The sequence below is a fragment of the Anomalospiza imberbis genome, chromosome 4 (genome assembly GCF_031753505.1).
Source record: "Anomalospiza imberbis isolate Cuckoo-Finch-1a 21T00152 chromosome 4, ASM3175350v1, whole genome shotgun sequence".
Lineage (NCBI taxonomy): Eukaryota > Metazoa > Chordata > Aves > Passeriformes > Viduidae > Anomalospiza > Anomalospiza imberbis.
Genome location: NC_089684.1, coordinates 39,072,882 through 39,095,804, shown reverse-complemented (window position 1 = coordinate 39,095,804; position 22,923 = coordinate 39,072,882). Strand labels below are relative to the sequence as shown.

The 22,923-nt window shown below is 41.3% G+C and overlaps 1 protein-coding gene across 2 annotated transcripts in view; it reads left to right on the top strand.

Moving 5' to 3' along the window:
* AFG2A (AFG2 AAA ATPase homolog A) overlaps positions 1-20,378 on the top strand; it is a 162,931-nt gene extending 142,553 nt beyond the window's left edge. The window contains exon 14 of one of the 2 annotated variants that reach the window (XR_010998324.1): positions 20,052-20,191. Coding sequence is in view for 1 of the 2 variants with exons in the window: in XM_068187932.1 (XP_068044033.1) it covers positions 20,052-20,228 (177 nt within the window). In the remaining variant the exon portion in view is untranslated. Of the gene's footprint in view, positions 1-20,051 lie in introns of both variants that reach the window. The other variant, XM_068187932.1, reaches the window with a different exon arrangement.
* Positions 20,379-22,923: the final 2,545 nt, after the last annotated feature.

The window sequence follows — 22,923 nt, the reverse complement described above, 5'->3', positions numbered from 1 at the left end:
TGCTCTCCTCATCTGACAGCCCTGGAGCTCTCCAGGCTTTCCCAGCAGAGCCAGTGCAGAGACCCGTGCAGGATTCCCTTGTGATCATTGCTCCTGCTGTGGTTTCCCAAGGTGAACAAAACAATGATCCTGGTGTTAAAATGATAAACCAAGTCCAGTCCTAGCCCAGTCAGGATCTGCACGGAACAGGTTGTTCCCTGTGAGTTGGAACAACGCTGATAACGTTTAGCAGTAATAGCAAATACGCATTAATATTTGCATTATGATAACAGGAAGAGTCTATTTTGAGGTTTATAGTTGGTACTAATAATTCATCCTTAGGTTTGAGATGATTCTTGAAAGAAAGTGTCTGTTTCCTACAGGAACAGTCTTTCTTTAATGTCTCTCATTTTTCAAACACAGAACTTCTAGTCACTTTATTTTTACCAATTGAAATCCAGCAGTTTTATTGTACTAATATTTAGCCTGCCAGGGCTTTTTAGCACCAGATTTTTTTTCCTTTAAAAATAATGAGGGGCTTTTTGCTGTTTGTTTATTCTTAATTCATATACAACATTTAAGGAAAGCTTAATTAATCCCAGCATGCAGGGAGAGGGAAAGGAAAGAGTGCTCAGCAACTGAGAATATATTTAGTTACATTTATACAGAACTGATTGTATTACCTAAAAATCCCTTTTTCTTTATTTTTGGATGAGTTTGGGGGCTAGGAAGGGAAGGGAGGCACAGGCTTGGTAAAAAGAAGTGGAGTGGGAAAAAATGCTTCCAGAGATCTGGAAAAGGGAAATATAATGAGCTATCTCTGCCTCTGTGTAGAGCTGAAGCAGTTCTCGCTCTTAAAAGTCCTTCAGTCAGAGTCTAGATTTCAATTTTAGGAGGTTTGCAAAGATTGGAAGAGCCGTGGAAGTCGAATTCTGTTCTCAAGGTGTGAACATAGGAGTGGGCTGATCCTGGATAGGAAGGCCAGTTCTTGTTACTGTTTTTTATTAAAATATTTTGTTACTTCTGCTGCAAATTAACATTGGTTTGAACATTTTCTCTCTTAAGTATTGTTAAGTCTTCCTCATTAAAAACACATTTCCTCAGTAATAATAGGTTCCATATGTAGATGTACTCTGTATGTAAAGTGATACATATTAATATAGCAATTGCCCATGGAAATGTGTTTTTTTGCTTTTCCACCATGTAATGACCCTTCCTGCTTCTGCCCCCAAACAAGCAGAACAACAACAGGGCCGGTTGAAAGGAAATATGCAGTTTTAAACCATTTTCCAGATTTGATGTTTTCCGAGCTGGAGTGGTGCTGGCAGAGGAGGCCTGGAGAGATGGATCGCTGGCTGTTCCAGGAACAGCCTGACTGCAAAGCAGGGTCAGTACTGGGGCTGGCGCGTGCCTGACAGCGAGTGCTTGGCTTTCCTGGGAAAGCTGCTCCCCAGGTGCTTCCCCAGGGCCCACCTCCTGCAGGATCCTTCTCTGACAGCAGAGGCTCACTCAGGTGCTTCCAGCTGAGCCTTTGCTCAGTGCTTTGCTGGACGCCAACATTGCAGTGAGATGGGAACACTTCACAGTGCTCTGCACTTCATCTGAAAAGCCTGTGGGTAAAGCATTCCTTAAAAACGAAGGAAAACAAACCCCCTTTTCATTTTTACAGGGTTACAACAGTATCCCAACATCTGCCTGTAGAAACAACACCCAACCTCCATTTCATAAAATCTTAGAGCTCTAAAAAGCCAAGTTACCTTGTGAAATCTATTTTTTATGCATTTAACAAAGGAATATTTCCATGTGTTCTGGTTAAGTATTGGAACATGATACAAGTCAGTTTGGCTGAGAAGATGTTCTCCAAGTATCCTGCAGCAGATGAGCTTGCCAGCTTCCGCAGGGAGAGGAGGTGGGGGAGAGCTGCAAGCATTCTTCACTCCTGCCAGTTGTGAGTTAAAAGACTATCAGAACCATTTCCAAAAGCAAAAGGGACACAACAAATTTTTCTTCAACACACAAGTTGATTGGAAATTAAAAAAAAAAAAAATTAAATCCTGGATAAGATTAAGTGGTGCAGGACATAGCTATCTCTTTACTTACATGGGAAAAATGTAGGTATTAATTTTATTTTTATAAATTTTGCTTTAGACTTCCTTCTGATAAAAAAAATATTTAGAATCACTTCTTTAGTTCTGTATCATTGACTTAACTTTTTACATTACAAACACAATTCAGAATGTTTCACCTTGAAAAGATTTTAAATATTTCAATTCAAAATTATTTTTCCAAGATTTCCCTTCAATTTTGTTGCTAAATTGAATGAGTGAGGTAAGAGGGGATTTTTCACATTTTGATAGATATACTTCAGCATCAACATCTATTTTGAGCTCTTTTGCTGTTTCAATTTGTAATTCTTTTGCTAAGAAAACTGAGCAGCCCGGACTGATAATTTGCTGGCTGCACTTTTACATGGACCCAGGTGTTCATGTTCTTCTGTTTATATTGATTCCACAGTTGAAAGATAAGACTTTCTGTCTCAGGTGGAAATGGTAAAGTTGTAGAAAATAGGTTTTAGAAAGAGGAATATTTAGTTGATCTGTATCTCAGAACATACTCTGCTTTGAAAATGTATTTAAATGATTGTGTGATTATACATAGTTGTGGGCGACTAATCTAGTCTGTTGCTGCAGGTCATGGGAATAGTCATAAAAAGTATTTATTGTGAATGTGAACCCGGATGCATGCTTTTCCAGCATGTTTCCCATATGGTCTGTAAGTAAACAGTAAATTAGATAGAGGAGAGCTGAGGAAAGAGAGGAAGTGGATACGTGGAGATTCTGCAGCATTAAAACCCTGCATGGTTTGAAGCCCTGGCTTGTTTTGTCTCTGAACAAAAAAAAAGGAGCAAGTCTAAGCAGAACAAAGATGCTCGGCAGACCTAGGAACCCATGGACATTCAGGCACTGACAAAAAAACATAGTTTTTTGTCAGAAAAGCCTTGGTGGAAGTGCAGAGTGGACTGGCCACCTCTAGAAATGACTTGCAATTTGCTCACCTACGCTTACTGCTGTGGCAGAGCCCGGCACACATCTGCAGACTGCCGCTTGCACATTCTTTTCCTAAAGCCAAACTAGTTTTTGGGAATTGCTAGTTCCATTTTGACAGCTCACCATTCATGTCAGACTATCTAAGACATGTGATTCCCCCTTGGTCCTCTCTGCTTGCTTTGGGAAATCTGAACAGGGGAGGCAGGGATGTGTCAGATGGTCTCAGTGGGTGTGGATGAGGGTCTGAGCTGTAAGCACTGCAAAAATTCCTTTTTTTATTGCAGCTGAAGAGCACACAGGAAGTCCTTAGTTGCAAACTCTGCATCCTGGATGTGTGAGTGGGAGGGCAGGAGTTGTGCCTAGCGGGAGAAACACTGTTTTCACACTGCCACTTCAGTATACATTAAAAGTTTCGGCCTCTACTCGTATATTTGCTCTGTGTTTATCTGTTTTACCTGATTTACTTTTAAAGCCATCCCAAGTCTCTGAAGTGTTGTTCCTCCATACTTGTAGGCTAAGCAGGTTTTCTTTTAGCCACCATGGCAATTTCTCTGTCACTGAAAGGGGCCATTTTTTAGCTCTGGTATCTCAGACTGGGAAATTTTCTCTTGGATACAGCTCACACAGGCTTTCCATGCCCTGCAATCTCTGTGATTTTCCTGATTTTTGTCTTCTTTCACAGGCTAAACAAAGTACAAGTTTTCTGTGGAAAATTATTGGGAGATTAGAGAGAAGAAGTTGGCTCCTATCCAAAGGGTGGTGAGATATATTAGCACAGTTTGTAAGATAAAGCCAAATCTCTCTTCTCTGTTACCTTGTGAGACTCCAGCCTAGGGCTAAATGCAGCCACTGACGAATGCTCTTCTACTTCTGAGGGCATGTCAGTGTGAGGAAGTTATCCTGGAATGAGATAGGGTGTGAATGTAAATGCAGTAGCTGTTCCAGCCTAACATACTGTGGAGACAAGGCCTTGATGAAGTGACTAAAAGCAGTGGAATGACTCCAGTGGCAGCTGAGGATGCAGAGGATCCCCACTGCATTCCCCCCTTAGCAGCCAACCCTTCAGGCAGGGGATGGGCTGGACACCATCTCCCAGGCCTTTGTTTTTCCAGTAGGAATACAAGATCTAACCATCTTTGCAAGGGCTGCTTTTCCTGCCATTGTGGAAATCATGATTTTATTGCTCATGTTATCAACTGTCAGAATGAGGTTGATGAGGTGATGGCCAACAGCATTAGGGTAGGTATCTTGTGAACACAAAACATAGTTTAACACCTGCTGTCATGGGGAATATTTTAGCTCTGCCATCTCTTACTGTTTTTTGTCATTCCTACAGATTTTCACTCTGGCTTTGATTGTCTCTGTGGGTATCTAGGGTCTCTTAGTGTGTGTTTGTAGTGCTAGAGAGATTGGTTTGTGCACACACTTTCTGTGGTACTCTGGGAGTTAAAATTCAGCTTTTTTAATGCTTGAGAGGTTGCTACACACCAGTTTTTGGGCCTTTGCGGTGTGATTCAGTTGTTACCTATCCTGTATGGTCTGCTGGAAATGAGTGTTTATTTTGAAAGGGCCTTTACCCAGATTAAATAGAGCATTAATTAGTGCATGAGAGGAACAGGGTGCATTATTCCACCGCAGCTTTCCATCATGTCGAGAGCTCATTACCAGATGTAGAGATCATAAACAAGCACACATGGCTGCTGCTGCATGTAAGTCTTCTGCAGGAGGAATTACTGCTGATCCCTCCTGATTACATCACTTGGTCTTCCAGCTCATTAATGCACTTTTGACCATGGAGACTATTTAGGTGCTAATAACTCACCAAGCAATATACAGGAAAGTATTACTTTTCTATATTTGTTAAACATATTTCCATCTGGAATTCCTGTCCATGGTCTAGACTACTCTTTTCTTTTTTCTTTTTTTTTTTTTTTAATTTTTGAAGAGTAGTTGTAGACTCAAAAAATTTCCTTCATAATTAGTGTTTGCTTCCACAAGGTCTATAGCAGGATATACAAATAGTCTTCCCAAAGCCACATGAAGATGATGATACAGAAATTAATCTGAAATTATTAGGCCAAAGTCTTTGCTGGCACAATCCCCAGGGGAGTTATGCCAGCAGGTAAATTGGCCTAAGGATGAATAAACTTAATGAAATCCGGGAATCGCTAATTTAGAACTTGATCCTGCCTGTTACCAAGGATTTAGATCCCACTGCAGTAACTCCCATAGCAGTCCCTTCCATGTCAGGCACCACAGTGGCTGCTGTAACCCCTCCACTGCTGATGGTCCATGAGGTTTGGGACATGACCTGAGGAAGGCAACTCATCAGCAGAGCTTACTAGGTGGTGACAAATGAAATGTGTGACAGAGCCAAGACTTTAATTTTACATTCAGGCCCTCTCAGGGATTGTCAGATGGCTGACTCCTGTTAGGAGTGACTTTTGCCTAACTCTGCCAGGATCCTTGGCAGGTAATGTTTCGCATAGTCTAGTGGAAAAGACCACACTCCTCTCGCACATTTCCTACCCCTCTCCAAAACTCTCCAAGAGCACCAGCCACATACTGCCTGAGCTGCTGACCACAGCAAAATGACCTGGCAGGGATGAGTAGCCTTGTACCAGAGTTTCTTCCCATTTTCCTTTTATTGGAGATATCAATATATAAAAAATAGGTAGAAATATAAAGCACCAAAGGAATATGACACACTGTCATTAATCACAACTTCTTTCTGTGCCCAGAGCATGAATCTTAGCATTCGTAATTTGATTGAATCCTGCATTAAAATCAGTCTCTACTTGTGTCTGTGTCCAAGGTTTTGCAGAACAACTAAGTACCATCACCTTAAAGGCAAAAAAGGTCTTGTTTGTTCATGGTACTTGTCCTGCTCAATGACTTACAGCTTCCATTTAGCTTCTAATTATTAAAAGCAGATAAGGGGTTTGGAGCATATTTAAGCATGTGCTTTACTTCAGTGGTGTTTGCTGACGTCAGAGGAACCCAAAACAGATGCCTGTGTGCTTTCAGGGATGCTTTTCTTGAAACAAGGGGAGAGGAAAAGAGAGAAGCCTCTCCTTCCCTTCTTGGCTCTCCTCTTTTCATGTGTGAGTAACACACTGTGCGCCTGGTTTTGTTTAAATCCAAGGATGGCAACCAACCACACTCTGTGAAAACTTCCTACTTCTTCCCATCCTTCTTTATGGTTTGGTTTTTTTTTTTATTCTTGCTATTGATATTTGGAAACCTGCGGAGACAAAGTGATGCGAAACTTGGAGGTCTGACAGAGGAATTTATTCTGGCAGTGTTTGTATGAAGCCCTGTGGTCCCATGAAATCCCCCTCAGTTCCACTGCTTGCTTTGCTTTTTCAAACACAGCCATAGCCTGGGCTGGTGCTTCATTTGCAGGGGGTCTGTCAGAAGACAGGGAGATGGATGGGAGAATCTCCCATCTCACAGGTTGGTTGAATTGCCTCTGTTAAGGTAATAATGTTCCTGAAGCGTGTTCTAATATTTTATAGCTTTTGTGAAAGACATGGATGCTTGTCGGTAAATTACAAGTCTGTGAACCCAGTAAACCTGTTGGTTCTTCTGAATCAAGGGTGCTTGATGTTCAGATGAATTGGTATCCCATTAAATGGCAGTTGCACTCATCATGTACTTCAACTCTACAATAAAAGAGTGTGTATACAGACTCATCTTTTTAAAAGGAAAATAAATTTATAGGGATTTTGTTTGTGGTTTTATGTTTTGGGTTTTTTTAAACAGTGAAGCATTCCCTGACAGGTTTGCAACAGTTAAGCAAGATGTGTGTTGAATTCACATTCACATGTAAGTGTTACGTAGCTTTCCCTGCTTTGCCAGCTGCTCAGTTTGTGTGGTGACAGACCAGACAACTGCTAAGTTACAGTGCTGAAAACAATTTTGCAGGTTTCTCAAGAAAGTGTAAAGATAAGACTTCTCCAGCATCTGAACTTAAGGGCCATGTGCATCACATCTGAAATATTCTGTATTTTCTAAAGAGGAGGAGAGGAATATTTTGGAAATATGAGTGTACATAGTTGGGGCACTGACAGCTGTATGTCACATCTTTTTCTCTCCACCAAAGTTTGGTTAATGTGAATAGGGTTAAGCTGACCCTAACCATGAACTCTAGTGCTGATCTCTGATCAAACCCACCCTTCTGTGTGCAAAAAAGTCAGCGTGAACTCTTGTTGAAGCAATATAGACTTGATTAGGATCTTCTTTTAATCGAGAAATCATATTACAAAGTACATCTTCCCCAATAGTTCTAAGAAATGCCTTGTGGCAATTAAAGCAATTGCTTGCTCAGTAAATAATACCAGGAAGTAATCTAGCACATTTTACTGATTTTTTTCCCCTCCTAGATACATACACTGTGTTAAAGAGAAGGATCAGCAGTCCATCAATAGTGCATAAATTTGGAAGTCCCTTGGTGGTTGATTTAATAATCTAAGTAGTGTGTACTAGCTAAAGGAGAACTGGGAAGTAGTGTGCACACGTACTGCAAGGTTGTCAGGCAGTACTTAGTTATAAATCTTGCAAAACTAATCACCCAGATAAGATTACCAAGACATGATAAATAGCAGCCATAAATAGATTTTTGACTTCCTGCTCGTCTCTTCTTTCTCCTGCCCTTCGCACTGTGCTCCAGTGTAACAAAGCTGTCAGGGCTGTGCAGCTTCTCCAGGTGATGGTCAGCTCTTGATATATTTTTGATCGAAGTTCCCCTGTTAGTATGTGGTCCCTGGTTTAACCTCTTTGCAGATTCCCTCGATTATCCCAAATCACTTTCACATGGAGCTGAGGTTAAGCTTTATTTCTCTTGGCTTGTCCCTTCTGTAGCAGACACTTCGTCTTCACTTTGAAAGGACAAAGCGATGTTCAACTGCCTGGGCCTGCGCCCAGCATTTGATTTATACATTATTTAATTTCCTTTAGAAAATTGGAAGCAGAACTTTAGGAGTGGAAGTCAGTCCTTTTCATTTGTTTAAGGATCTTTTAGGGCTAATATAATCATCGATAGTAGATGTCAGCATGATTAGGGTGACTTAAGGTAAAGCAAAGAAAATTGAATATCAGAAGAAACTCTTTCGCAGAGGAGAGGGTGCCAAGATTTATAGCTGTGCACAACATCTGTGGGTTATGAATTGGGGCATTTAAAAATGAAAATAGAAAATCAGCAGGTTTTTGAGTGACACATTGAAAAAATCTCTCTCCCCTGGCTGCAGACTGGGGCGAGAAAGGCTCTCTCACCCTTTGCGTTACGTTTGCAGTTGATCCTTGGGCTGTGGGGTCTCTCTTGAACTTAATCAACCAAGGAACTAATTCTGCAGAAATTCCTCACTGAGTCCAGAGGTTTGCATTTGGGCTGACACTGCATTCACTCCTGCAATTAGGACTGCACATGCCTCTAAGTGACCGCCAAGACAATTTGAAAATTTCTCATGCAGTGGAGTCAGGAAATTAAAAATTAACTCTGAAAGGACATAATATAATATTTGGCAGTGTGTTTTGAGTGCTGTGTCCACTGAGGGGTAGAAAGTCCTTCTCTCACACAAAAGAAAAAAAAAAAACACAAAAAAAACAAAAAAAAAAAAAACCAAAAAAAACCACACCCACCAAAAAAACACCCAACCCAAAAGTTGAAATATGTCTTCCATGGGATTTTGCATGATCCACAGCTGAGGGAAGTAGGGAAAGGGGAAAGGCCTGTAGCATGCATGTGCTTATGGATACAATATGACTTACTTGTGGCCTTTAATCCTTTAATTTAGCAAAATAACATTTCATGACGCAGAGTGAGAGTCCCATATTGCTTCAGGCTCCCTGGTGCTATGGTTGCTCTTCCCAGCATGGTTATGTGGGGGGAGAAAGGGCTTCAGTGCTGGAATGTCACTATGGTGCTGTGTCCATTCCAAGTCTCAGAGTTCTCCATTTGATCTGGAAGTCACTTGATGAATAGGAGGGGCACATTGCAGCACAAGAGAAGCTTTCTCAATCACAGACCTTTGAGCTGAAACAAGGACCTTCACCACTCTGGGCTGCTGAGAGAAGTACCAGTCGTTGTATCGTGCAAAATGAAAGGAAGGAATAAAGTCCAGCTTCCCTGTGATGTTTCATGCATTTAAAACTTGCTCACCCCATAAAAAGAAAATGATTGATATAAAATAATCTTCCAGATAGCATGAAAAGTATTAAATATGATACCAAGTGGGAAATGTTAAGAACATCTACTCTTTGCAGTACTGAATAATTACAAAGCTCAGAGAAAATAGCATATCTGAGTTTTGATTCAGTATAGAAAACTGTGCTTCTGTGGCAGCATCCTGGATGTGGTGTCCTCATTCTTTTGGTCACCTTTTATTGTTTTTGCAGAGGCATTAAGACTTTCTGTCTGAGTCCTACTATCTGTACATCTAATGTGACATGAGTCGATACAATACACAGGGAAGTGGAAAGTTCACACTTTCTCATGCACACAGGCAACTCTTGAGCAAATCTGAACTTGGCTCTTGATAAGGATCTGGAAACAATACCAATTGTAGATACCCACACAAGGCAGACATAGCAGCATCTGCTAAGGACAAAGTCAATGATGCGGTTAAGGTGTCCTTTTTTTTCCACCTCACAGACTCGTGTGTACTTGACACAAGCTGTTGAATGCTGTCATCCTTAGAATCCTCCTCTGTGCCATGCAAAGTGGGCTGCTGGGTCATTCCTGAGCCTGTTAGATAGGCTGGAATGGCTTCAGGGAGAGCAGTTGTGCTTTATTTTGTCATTATATAACTTCGCCACACAATTCAGCACAGTAAAATATTTATGGAAGTTCAGGAGAAGGCGTATGTGTGCTGCAGGCTCTAGCAAGAGGAGTGCCTCCACAACACTGCACATAGAGGAGCTGATGGTCTTTTGCTGTGTACTCACTTGGGCGCTGGTAGACAAAGCAGCCCCTACAGCAGGAGGCAAAAAACCTGATGGTGACTTCAGTTTGTAAGTGTCCGTCAAACTGTCCCTCAGGATCACTTCAGTACTGTCCTGTCACTGCTTGCATGTTTCTCAGTGTCTTTTTATGGTCTTTCAGCTGTGGTCCTTAGTTGTGTTACGGTTTCTGAGCTCACTCTTGTGGCACCCTCCTTTGGGCTTCATCCTCTCCTCCCTTGAACACTATTAAGCATAAATTTCATACTTTTCTGGCCTTAAATTGTTTGAGTATCATGCTAGACTGCAACTTCTTAGAAGCTGAAATGCTGTTAACATTAAAAAGCAAAGCTACATACAACATGGAGGAAGGGGAAGGGACACTCCGCTGCTTCCCCTTGTGCATATTTGCAGAAATGCTGAGGGTAAATTTTGAATGTAAAGCATCTTTGTGAAGAGAAATTCAAGTGACCTGTTTTTTAAGTCTTCATAGCATTGGAAATTTGCATTACATTTTCTTGCCTAGACAAGGAAGGAGGGGGGAAAAAACCCAGGAGACCAAGGAGGTCTTTGCAATAACATGGCACAAATGGAGAAGGAGTTTACAACTATGAAAGAGAAGAATTTAGTAGACCTCTTATGCATAGAATAAGCAGATCTGGATGACTTTCAGACATTATGTGGATTCAGTTTCCTCAGCTGGAGGAGGGCACCCAAATTACAAGCTGTAATGTTAACAATGCAAAAGCAGACACCTTAATTGACTTTCTGTTCCATTAAAATATAATCCTTCCATCAATCCTTACCTAACTCAAGGCAATTGTTGGTACCCCACTTTTCTTGTTCCATATATTTGCATCACTTGTGGTTTCTTTTCTTTCTGTAATTACTTCTTTTCTTGCACAAACAAACCCTGCATTAAAACTTGAATAAGTTCTTTTCCAGCATTTTTTGCTTCCTCCTTTAGGAGTAATAACCATACACAAAGGTATTTTGCTGGGGCTTAATGGCATATGCTTTCTAGGTCTGCCCATCCTCCCAGCCACACTCTGCCTCTCTGGAATACAGGCATGCAGTAGTCCTCCTCCCTGATTTTCCTGGGAAACATGAGCAGCTGGTGCCATGGGAAGCTCCAAGAGGTAGACTTAGAAACAGCCTGAAATTTCTCTAGCTTTTTGCTGAGGAAATATATACTCCACAGGAGACATCTCACACCTTCCAGGAACTGAGAACCCAATAAATAAAAGCTAGAGAGCTTCCATTAAGGACATTATGTGTGTTCTCCCAAAATGTCTTTTCTCACCTCAACCCAGGATGCGAATGCACGTCACCCAGAAAGTATAACTCTTACTGTTGTAGGATTTGTGTGTTTTCTGTCCAAATGGACAGAAAAACTAAGTTTCTAGAAGATTTGTCATTATTTTTAAGTGAATGAGTTTGCTTTCACTGCATTGTATTATGATAGTTCATATATAGGTAACTACAGTTGCTATTTTTAACCTGCTGTGTAAGATCCAAATCAGGACAATATTTGCCATGGCTCCAAAGACAGGACAAAATGCAGAGTTTAAATGATGAAAAAAGACTGTTTTTTTTTTTTTACTTCTTTGCTAGTTGGATTCAAAAGTTGAGAGTTGTAGCTACCTTTAAACAGTGATATAATGTAATAGAAATGTGGCTGGAGATGAAAGACAGTTCTAGACTGGCTGTGCTCTATTGACCAAAAAAAAATATTTTTAGGGAAGGGAGAGCACTTCTCCCAGTTCTTTTTGCAGAGTTGCTTTTATTTGCTTTGTTTTGATAGGAGTCTGAGGCCTCTGCTCAGGTTAAACTTGAGAAAGGAAAGGCAAGAATTATATTCCAGTGCAAGAAACAGGGAATATGCTGAACATATCACCCAACCTTCTAAATGCCTCAAAATCTGAAAAGCAAACAAGCAAACACAGCAACCACTTTACACCCCCACCCTGATAGGCTTCATAAGGTGGGAGCTGCCAAATCTGTTTTATACAGGGAGAAACTCATGACAGACACAGCTAATGATGAAGTCTTCTAGTTTTAAATTTTTACTTGCATAATCCAATCTCTCTTGCTGTCGGCATTCGGCAGAATACCCTTGGCTCCGTGTCCAGGCTCTCTGTGGCACCAGCAGACTGTGAGTGAGAACACAGGATTCTCTTAATTACCTTTAATTAAAATGAGTGCATGCACACACACACACATAGAAAGACTCTGTTTTTCTAGTGGCTTGGCTTCCTTTTCCTCATTGAAGGGAAGAAGTTAAACTTTCCCATTAAATGTTTATATAGAAATGAAATAATTCTGAGGTTAACCAGAAATGCAGCTTAACCTTATATAGAAACGTGCATGTGATTTTTTTCTGGGGGGGTTGTTTTTTTGGTTTTTTTTTTGTTTTGTTTTGTTTTTTTTTTTTTTAGTTGCACAAATATAGCTGAAACTTGAAGTTGGCAGAGAGTGCTGTTTAAAAATATTTAGTCCCAGCATGTAAAAACTCGTTTTGTTACGGAATTCCTTTGTGAGAGGTGTAGCTATGCCATGTCTCTGCCAAAGTGATGGGAGCCATATCGGCGGAGCGCCTCTTTTAAAATAGCTGCATTTTGGGCTTGTAGTTACAAAATTGAAGTTGGAATTTACATGTTTTTTACATTGCTTGGAAGGATACCACATCTAGTAATATTTTTTAAGAGAGTGGAAGGAAGAAAAAAAGAAAGCTTGCAGATGGAGCTGAGGCTTCACTCTGTTAGAACATGTTGGGATGAGCAGAGGTATGTGTGATGACACTTAGCATGTACCACTAAGAGCTCTGCTTTATTCCCCTTAGCTGTCATCATGTGCTGGAGTTATGATACATACACCTAATTTTGGCTACATACCTCATCTTTCCCTTCCCTGGGCGTGTGTGAGCTTTATAGAATAGCAGGAGCTACTGATACATGTGATGCTGTCTGCTGCCCGGGCACAGCCCCAGCTCAGTTTCTGGTACTGGAAGAGCAATTAAAGGCAGCATTTTGGGGTCACTCTGCCTCATTAATTGTTGCCATGATTGTCCCACATGTGCAGCTGGCCAGTTGTCTGGTTCAGCTCTTGGCTCACCTTCAGCTGATTCTGAAGCCTGGCTGAGACCAGGAAGAGAGGGCAGGAGGACTTGGTCTTTGCTGTGGCCACCATGGAAAGGGTGAGTGGGAACCCCCATCCTAGTCAAATCAGATGTATTCAAGGCAGCAGGACAGCCTTGTGTCCCTGTGCAGCACCTCAGGTAAGCTGTGGTCACCTGTACATCAAGCCACAAAATTACACAAATAAGCAAATGGTACATAAAGTTTTGTAGATTTGGGGTAGACTGCTCTGAACTAAGGTCACTTACAGACATCATTAAAGGAGCTGGTTTTATTCAATTACATGTGCTTAACAATTTCTCATTAAAGGAATCAGGAATAGCAGAGATCATCTGCTCTCAGAGACACAGGATACACATAATCCTGGGTTTATGGTTTGGGATGGAAGGGACCTTAAAGATAATCTCATTCCAGACCCCCCCGCCGTGGCCAGGGACACCATCCACTAGACCAAGTTGCTCAAAAAGTAATACCTCTCCTTTCCATTTAAGAATTGCAAAGATGCTGCCTCATCAGTACAGACCTGTTTTAAAGTAGGCAGTCCAATGTCTGCTCATAATGAATGTCTCTTCAATAAACAAGGGAGAAAGAAGTCTATATTTTATGAAAAATAATATCTAATTGTAGACTGTCATTACCGAGGGTAGGAACTCATCTGCTCCAAGGCAGTGTTCCTAAATACAGAGCCATAGAGATGTAAGTACTTTAACCTGAGGAAAGCTAATAACATTTTACAACATAGCTGCATAGAGATCAAAGAAGCCTCTGTCTCACGGAGGCACTAGTGCAGCCTGTGAGGGCCTTTGCACACCTTAGCTGGGAAAATTTTAGGGAGCAACATTCGTATCCCAGGCAAATTCACTCCATAGGTCCCATGGTTCAGTGCATGAATCTGAGGAGTGAATGGGTACTGTCTGAAAAGCATGATGCTAATACACGTCATCATTTTCTGGTTAGAACAGATTATTCTCCCTTTGCAAAATGCCCAGATGTATAATTGTCTAATTTTGTGGATGCCCCATCTGTGAAAGTGTTCAAAGCCAAGTTCTGAGCAACATGGTTTAGTGGAAGGTTCCCTGCCCATGGCAGAGGAGTTAGAATTGGGTAATCTTTAAGGTCCCTTCCAACCCAAACCATTATTTGATTCTGTGATCCATCCCATTTAAATCTACACAGAACATAGAATTGAGCAGAATGAAGAGATGCACATAGAGGGTGAATCTTTGTCTTTCAAACATTGGTCAAAATTTATCCCAAGGTGATCAATAATTCCATAGTATTGGAAACTTTTTCCTCTATACAGAACAAGATTTGTAGCAATTTGTAACAATTTCTCTGTGCAGACAAGAGAAAAAAAGCTGTTTTCTTGTCTTGGTTTATTCATGAAACAGGGAAGTTGAAACGTAAGAGAAACACTACTACATTTAAGCATTTTTGAAACACATCAAAAACTTTATCTCTTAACAGCTAAGACCCTCTCTGTTTAGCCCTTTTTAAAGAAAAAATTATATTTGTGACATCTTAAAATAGCGTTCTCATCTAGGGCAGGTCTCCCCAGCAGCTCCTGGAGCATAATGCATCCCATTTGCTGCGCTCCCCACTCCTCCCATGCCGACTTGTCGAATCCCCTCTGAGCCCATCTCAATACCGCAGCAGCAAGCTAAGGCTCTTTTTATTTTATTTCTGGATTAGTTTTCTGATGGTCTGGTGCATTGAATCGGTGAATGAAAGGGCCAGCTTAGCACCGGAGCCGGCGCAGTAGCCGGGCGGGAGCCAGCAGCCGGCAGTGGGTGGTGCCTGCGCGAAGGAGAGGGGGGAAAGCGGGACCGCGGCGTCCCGCACTGAGCAGGAGTGACCTGCTGGCGGTGGCACAAACCGCGAGGTATTTTTACATCTCTGCCCAGCACTGCTTTGAGCCCTCTGCAAATCCCTTGTGGGAAGTTGTGCGCTGCTGGAGCCGCGTTGAATTATTTGTGTGGATTTTAAGAGTACAGTCAGCAACTTTTCCCATCTATTCTCTGCCTACGGAGCAGCTTCTTGCTTTGGAAAGGCATCCATGTCCACCTTTTCCCTTAGTCTCAGGTGGGTCCTGAGAGCTTTCCAGCTATCCCATTTTTGTGGGGATAAGTCTTTGGCTCTCACAGGGCAGCTCCTCGCACAGGGGTAGGGCAGGAATTCGCCCGAGTGAGACGCAGATGTCGAGACCCGTGGGTTATTCATGTCTTTTTCAAATGCTGTGTGTGAAGCTTTTATTCCTCCCTAGCTGAGCGGGAAAGGCGAGTCCCCAGACCTGGTCCCGGCTCCCTTTGAAGTGCCCGGCGGGCGCCCAGTCTCGCAGGTACTGCTCCACCAGTTAGCGCCCCAATTTGCACTATTCACAACCCGCAGGGCACTATTCTTGTTTCCAGGCTCCTAATCCCTCTCTCACACACAATCCCTTACAACTTTAACTGGCGGGGTGGAGGAGCGAGTTAAAAAGGAAGGAAAAAAGGAAAATGAAACACAATGTAGGAACAGGCAGTGGCTGCCAGTTACGGTGCACACAATCGACACCAGCTGCAGCCCAATTAAACGCGACATTCACAGGTGTTCCCAGCACACTCGGCCCTAACAAAACCACTTTCTTGAAAATACCTAAGGCTTTAACACAGAGGAGCCTTTTTTTTTTCTTTTTTTTTTTTTTTTTGTTTTTTTGTTTTTTTTTTTTTTTGTTTTTTTTTTTTTTTTTTTTTTTTTTTTTGGCTCTTTTAAGCTATTTAGAGCACTTTAAATACAAAGAAACTGAAAAGGACTTCTAGTCCGCTGGAAAGAGTTGGTGCTTAATGCCAGAATGGGGGAGAATCGGCCCAGCTGAAGCAGCCAGTGTAACCATTGGTTTCAAGGGAAAGATGGGTTTTGCTCAATGCTGTTTATTCAGGGAACAATAACTGGCACCAGGCATTTTATTGTTGCTGGGAGTGGAATGGGGCAGGAGGGAACGGCTAGGTGTAAATCCTTTTCTGCTAGTGGGCTCATCGTTGTTTGCAGCATAGCTCTGGGCTGGTATGTGACTTTGTTTCTTACTGATCTTTGCGTGTGTGGCTCGGACAGCAAATTTTAATTCTCCTTTCCTCCCAGGAAAGCTTGATTCTGGTGCCTTTTTCACTTTGAAGCAGAATTCTAAATTAATTGTTTATTTTCTGATCTTAAAGATCATTCCTGAAATGATAAGTCAGTCCTTTAAGAATGCACGTTTTTTTATACATTAATTCAAAACTATTCCCGTGCTAAGAGACGACTGTAGACAGCAGATTAATGCATTGGTCGGTAAGTTGCTCTGACTCCATTGAAAATGAGAATTCTGTTTGGTAAACTTCCTTTTATAATGATACTAATAATAACCAAGCTAGGGGATATTCTGGTACTCTTAGATTCAGCAGCTTTTTACCCCACCTGGCTGCCTCTTTACTGCTGCAGTAGCACCCATGTAGTTTCAGTAGTTACAGCTTGATTACCTGGTCCCTGGTGTGTTGCTGTTTAATCACTGCTGTCTCTGACAATCACTTCGTGTAGTCATTACTGCCTTAGAGTGGGTGCTGAAAGCCACTCTGGATTCAGATGCAGTCACAAAATATCTATTTTGTCCCTCCATACAGTGAGATGTATTTTTGCCTTTGGATCAGGACTAGGATGTTATTCCTATCCCTCACAACACACAGAGATCCAAAAGACTGCGCTTTTATTTGTCCTTTTTTTGTGTACTGAAAAGGTAAACATGATGATACTTTGTAGGATTTTTATTTGAAACTCATTAAGAATTGCTTTGCAGGTAGGTAATGTTGGTTCTTAGCATTCATTTCTAGAGGTAGGCAGAGGATGTTCATCCTACTAAATGCAATGGAGAAAAAAATATATCGCCCAAGCTTCAGATTCACAAATAATTTGGCCTAAATTGGGAAAAGATGCCGGAGGCAGCATGGATAATTTTCTGAGAAAAATCCTCTCAGCACAAATGCAATGATAAGAAAAGAACAGCAAGCAGCCCAGGGACAGAGCTATGGCCTGGTACAGCCCCCTCTGTGCCCTGCACAGCTTCAGGCACTCAGCAGTGAGAGCTCAGGGCAGAACTGGCCAAGGCAGTGATGGCAGATGGGAGGAAGAATGGACAGGTTGGGCAGGAGCAAGGTCTGAGTCACTGAGGACTCTTCAGCTTGCAAAGACTTGACTGGGAGGGAATGAGATAAAACTCTGTAAAATCATTGGTGGTACAGGGAAGGTGAACAAGGAAGAGCAGATGAATCACTATTCTTATAACACAAGGGATAGGAGGACTTGCTGAAATTGCCAGGTTTAATACAAGCAAAAGTGCTTTATTATATATGGCATGACAGGACTGTGGCACTTGATACAAGGTGATCTTGTAGAGGCCAAAAGAAGAAGTGATTTAAGAAAGTCACAGGAGAAGTTCATTGGGGAGTAGACCTGTTGCAGGTTTTTAAAGCTAGTGATGTGGGTGCAGCTTCTGGGTTTGGAGGGCTGCTAAGCCTGGGAAAAAATCCATGTCTTGCTGCAAAGGGTCTCCTTCCTCTGCTGTAAGTTACAGCCTCTTCTGTGGCCTTCCCGTTTTTCCTCAATCCACAGAAATGACTTTTAAAAGCCCTTCTGTTGCTCCATCTGGTAAGAAATGTCCTAATGTGGCTGTGACAAGGAGTCTCCATGACAGACCAGTGACCTTAAGCCAATAAAGCCTAATTCACCAGATGAGTTCACCCTCCTCTCACTGTGGCTACACTATTACTTGTGTTTGCTTTCTATGAGTGATTTAGCTTTATCAGCTAGTGAGAATGCTTGTGAGGACTTTGTTTTTTTAAGTTTGCACACTGAACAAAGCAAAATAATCAAACTTGCCTCGATGAATCTCTTACCTCAGAAACCTGATCCCCTGGGTTAGCCAAGGAATGGAAACAGCTCCATGTGACTCTGTGACCAGACACAAGGGCCTAAATTTTCAACACTGTGCCGTAACACCTGCTGTTTATTACTCAACAATATAGAAAAGATTTAGTGCAGCCAGGAAAAGGGAGAACAATAATTTATGCCTTTAAAGTCTTTCCTTGTCCCTTAAAAGCAGCTGAAATGCTTTTAAGAAGCCAAAATAATGAGTTTTCTCGTGCTTCCTCATGTCTAGTGATTTTCAGTTATTGCAGAACTTACGGTTCAGTGTTTAAGAATAAAATTAAAACAAAAAAAACCCTTTGGAGGTTAGTTGTCATTACTGTTACTGATAGTGTTGGCAGAGCATAGAGAACAGGTGAAATCTTCATCAGAACTATCAGCCTATGGATGAACTCCTCCTGAGTGTATTGGTGTACAAATGAAACGGGAAGAAATAGGATTGGCAGTGGTGTTCCTTCGGTTTTGGATGTGACAGCTTGACAGTGTCTCCTTCAGCTTCTCCTTCACTAAAACAGCTGCTGACAAGTGAACACCTTGTCAGTGACACCCTGGATCAGCATTTCATGCTGTGGATAGGTGATGGTCTCTGTGAGAAGAACGGGGCAGTCAAAACTTGCTGGACTGCATTTGGGGATTTTTTAATAATCCCTGTGAAAACTTTCAGAGAGTCTCTTCATTTTATGGCCTTACTGCACTATTTATCAAGGAGAAATGAACCCCTCTTTCAAAGGCCAACACGAGTTCTGAGTCCAGAATGCTTGGGATCTGTTTTTCCATCACCAGTCTTCTCCCTTGTGAAAGAATTCTGGGGTCAGTGGTAGGCAGGGGGTGCAAGGGATGCAAGGGATCTGGCACAGGTTTTTTTCTTTAAGTAGCTTAATTTTCCTGTTCGAGATGGGGACACAGTCACAATGTCTGCTTAGAGAAAAACTTGCACAGAAAGATCAGGGCCTCTCTGTTAACTTTGTGGGTGATGTATTACTGATCTCCACAAGAAGCTGGTGCACTAAATCTCAGCTGCGCTTCCAAGTTCAGCTGTCTCTGAAGTCCTGAAAAGCATTAAAATGCGTAACAGCAGTGTTTAGCTTTGGTGCTCATTAGAGCAGCACAGAACTAATAGTAATATTGTTGTAACTTGACAAAGCCATCTAAATCCATGCATGTTTTCTTGTGAAAGCTTCCTAAACATGCTGCTAAATCCCCTAAAAAGCTACTAAACGGCTTTGGCAACCATTAGCAGAGCATAAGCGAGGGAACTCCTTTCAGTAAGTGAACAAACAGAGAAAATATGCTGAATAGCCGGACAAATGTGTTTCAGTTAGCTCTTTCATTTACAGATATAAGGGAGCAGTCAATATCAATCACTGTTTTCCCTGTTGCACTGGAAATCACAATATCTCTTTTCATTCCACAAGCTCCTTTCACCACAGTAATGTGTCTTTAGAGTGACACTGGCATCAGTCTGTTTCCGCTGTCTGAAGTCCAGAGAGCTTAAAAACACATTGCAGGGTATGAGACCTTAACCTTCCTCCCCTTCCACACACCCCTCTCCTCTGAGCCTCCTTTTGGAATTAATTGTTTTTATTTCTTTCCCAGTGCAAGGCTGGGAAAGAAAAGTGCCCGCAGAGCCTGGGAATATCTGCTCTTGCACTTTGGGGATGGAAAAATGTATTGCCAGTGGTTGGGATTTGAATTTATCAGGTGTTGTGGGGAGTTTAACACAAGGTAATATGATTAGTGAGTTAATTTGCAGCATGCTGTAATGTGAAATGTAATGTAACTGTGGTTTGAAGTTTGAGCTACATCCTGTTTTTTGGATGTCCTAATCACGATCTCATTTATTTAAAAAAAAATTAAAAAGTTGGAAAAACTCTACTTGTGATTATTTGGCATTTGGAGTGATTTGATGTTGTTGGGTTCTCTTTCTTCAAGTAATGTTAATAATAATAATAATAATAATAATAATAATAATAATAATGCTGTATGGTTGGGGTTTTTTGTTGTTTTTTTGCAGATAGCAGCAGTCTGCAGGGAAGCAGCCCTTCTAGCTCTTCAGGAAGACATCCATGCCAAATCTATCAGGGGCCAGCACTTCTGGAGCGCGCTGACGGTCGTGAGCCCAAGGATTCCCGACTCGTTAATCCAGTTTTATGCAGATTACCAGCAGCAAAGTGGACTGCACATGCTCTGAAAGGCAAATTAATACATACCCCATTCACTGTGTGAATGGCAGATTTCCTTTGTGAAGCTGTTAGAAGCCAAAGAGTTTTTGTACTGTGAGCGAGTGGAGTGTCTGGAGTTAACTGAATGCAGAATTGCTGTAATAAAAGTCCCTGTGGAAGTTTTGAGTGTCATAGACATTGTCCTAAACTTTAGATTTTACCATTTCAGTGGTTTAACTTGCCTTTTAGAGGTAGATTTCTGGTTTAAGTCAGTTTATCTCAGTTGTATATCCATGTATCAAAAAATCCCCAAAAGATCAAATTCTGAATTTTGGTGTATTCTTGGCCCTAAAGAGAGAAGCAACAAATTTGCTTCTGCAACAGATTTGTTCCTGCCTCAACCACAGTTTGATGCCAGGGACCATCCCAGTGAGTGGCCTCATTACAAAAAGTTCTTAAAATTATTGTGAATTTTTTTATTTATGATCTCCAGCAAAGCTGCCAGACAGGCTTTCTGAGATAAAGCCAAGGCATCCTGATTGATTACAGCCAAACATTTATCTTTGGTCTTCAACAGCTCCTTTTTAGACATGCTGGCAGATAGGCACCTTAAAAAACTGTCCAGCCCTTCACCAACCTGAACCCACTGCCAGGTGTCAAAAAAAGTTTCTTGTTGTTGGTGTTCGTTTCCATCAAAATGAATAGGAATGTTGATAAAATAGATTATTTAAAAATATGTTATAATATTACTATTATTTAAATAGTATAATATCACTATTATTTAAAATAGATTATTTAGATTATGGCTGCTTAAAATCCATAATGAACCCTAATTAATGGATGAGAAAACCTCCTTGCAAAAACTGTTATAAATGACCACAAAATACTTCAGGGACAGATAAAATCTCCTCAGGTTGTTTCTTTGTTATATCATCTGTTGAAATGATGACAGGTCCTTGTGGGCTCTCTGCTGTTGCACTCAGGATGAAATGCAGTTAAGCAAACTAATATTCAGCTTTTTTCCCCACAATAGAAAGGCTGAGCTTTTCTAGTCCAGACATAAAGGGAAAGGTAAACCAAAACCAACACAAACTTCAAAAGAAAGGTAATTTCTTCACCTTGATTATGGTTTTTCTCTCTTTACTTAGTTCCACACTGTACACATTTTGTAGCTTTTAAGCAGAAATCTACTATTTTTAAATGACAGCTTTTTTATTACTCTCATTCTAACCTATTGTTGTCATAATTAACATTTAATTTTATTATTGCTGTAAAGGATTAGAGGATGAAGAAGAGGGGGTCCTTTACTTAGTTCAGCTGATGTGTATGAGGTTTTTTCTTTTTTTCATTGTTTGACTCTTTAATAGTCCAACAGACAGAAGGAATTAAGAAAATTATAAACTGGAAGAGTTGCCTTGGGGATCAAGACTGCATCTGAAACTACTTTATTCTTCTTTTCTAAATTCTGCATACTCCAGCTCAGAGCTCAGGATGTGAACCATCCATCATAACCATTAAATTTTTAAGGTTTCCAGAAATTAAATGCCATACCTTTATCCCCTGGCACTTCACTCCAGAGTCTACTCCTGAAGGGTGGAAAGAGAGACTGCAGTTTTCACTGCCAATAATTAATTCTGTTTGTGATTTTGTAGCCTAAAAGTAACACTATGTGCTGCTCCAGATGAGTGTTGAAACTAGATGGCCATTCCTTGGGAAAGTGCTCAGGTTTATTGGGAACATGCACCAAGGAGTGAATGTGAACTGAGAAACTCCAAGAGAGGCAGGTAGGAGCTGGCTGCCCTGTCCCTTTGTGGAACCCTGCTGCCATCAGAGGGAAATTTTGCACATCGAATTTTAGGACACTTGGAGAGAATGCTGCCCCATGTCTGCTGTTTGTGCCTTGGGAAAAATCCCATCCCTGCAAACATTTATCCTTGTACCTGTATGGTGCCACATTTATCCACTTGGCACCAAATCTCTTGATAAACACCCCTACGCCTGAAGTGATTTTAAATGTAGGAAGCTCCCCTTTTTATCCTTGGGTTTGTGGAATTTGATTTTTTTCAGAAAAGTAAGATATTCTTAAAAAAAATAAGCAATGACAAATTTGTGAAGTCCCCAGGAGGTGTCTGTTGCTCCTAGAAAATTCTGTTTGGAAAACTCTGCCAGTATGATGATTCCCTGTCTCTTTCCTGAAGAAAGATCACTGCTACTGAGCAAATTGAAACACTGGTATCAGAATTCTGGAAAATGACCAAAAATTTGGTTTTGCTCAAAACACAGGGGCAGTATAGCCCTTTCATAATCCAGCTTGCTGAGAGCTGTTGCACCCTGAGCCTCTTGTTGGAACTTACTGATGAGGGCACTGTAGGACAGAGCACTCCAGGAGCATCTCCTGTCATTTACAGGAGCAAGTTTTGATTCAGAGCTGACTCCTCACAACATGTTTTGCTGAACACCTCGTGCCTTGGCATCCACTCAAATCTCTTGCATTGTGATCCCATAAAAGCCTGAACACCTCTGTGTTGCAGAGCAACTCAAAGAGGCACTCTCTCTGGGTTTTGTTGTGTTTCCATGAGATTTAATTTCAGTAAAAGGATTGAGGCTCAGTGAATTTCAACAGAGAAGGCATCTGAGAAGAATATCTCTGTCCCATCCTCTCTTTAACTGCTTAGACTTCCTAGGCTTACTTCTTTAAGTTTTTTAGAAACACAGTCTTCTTCC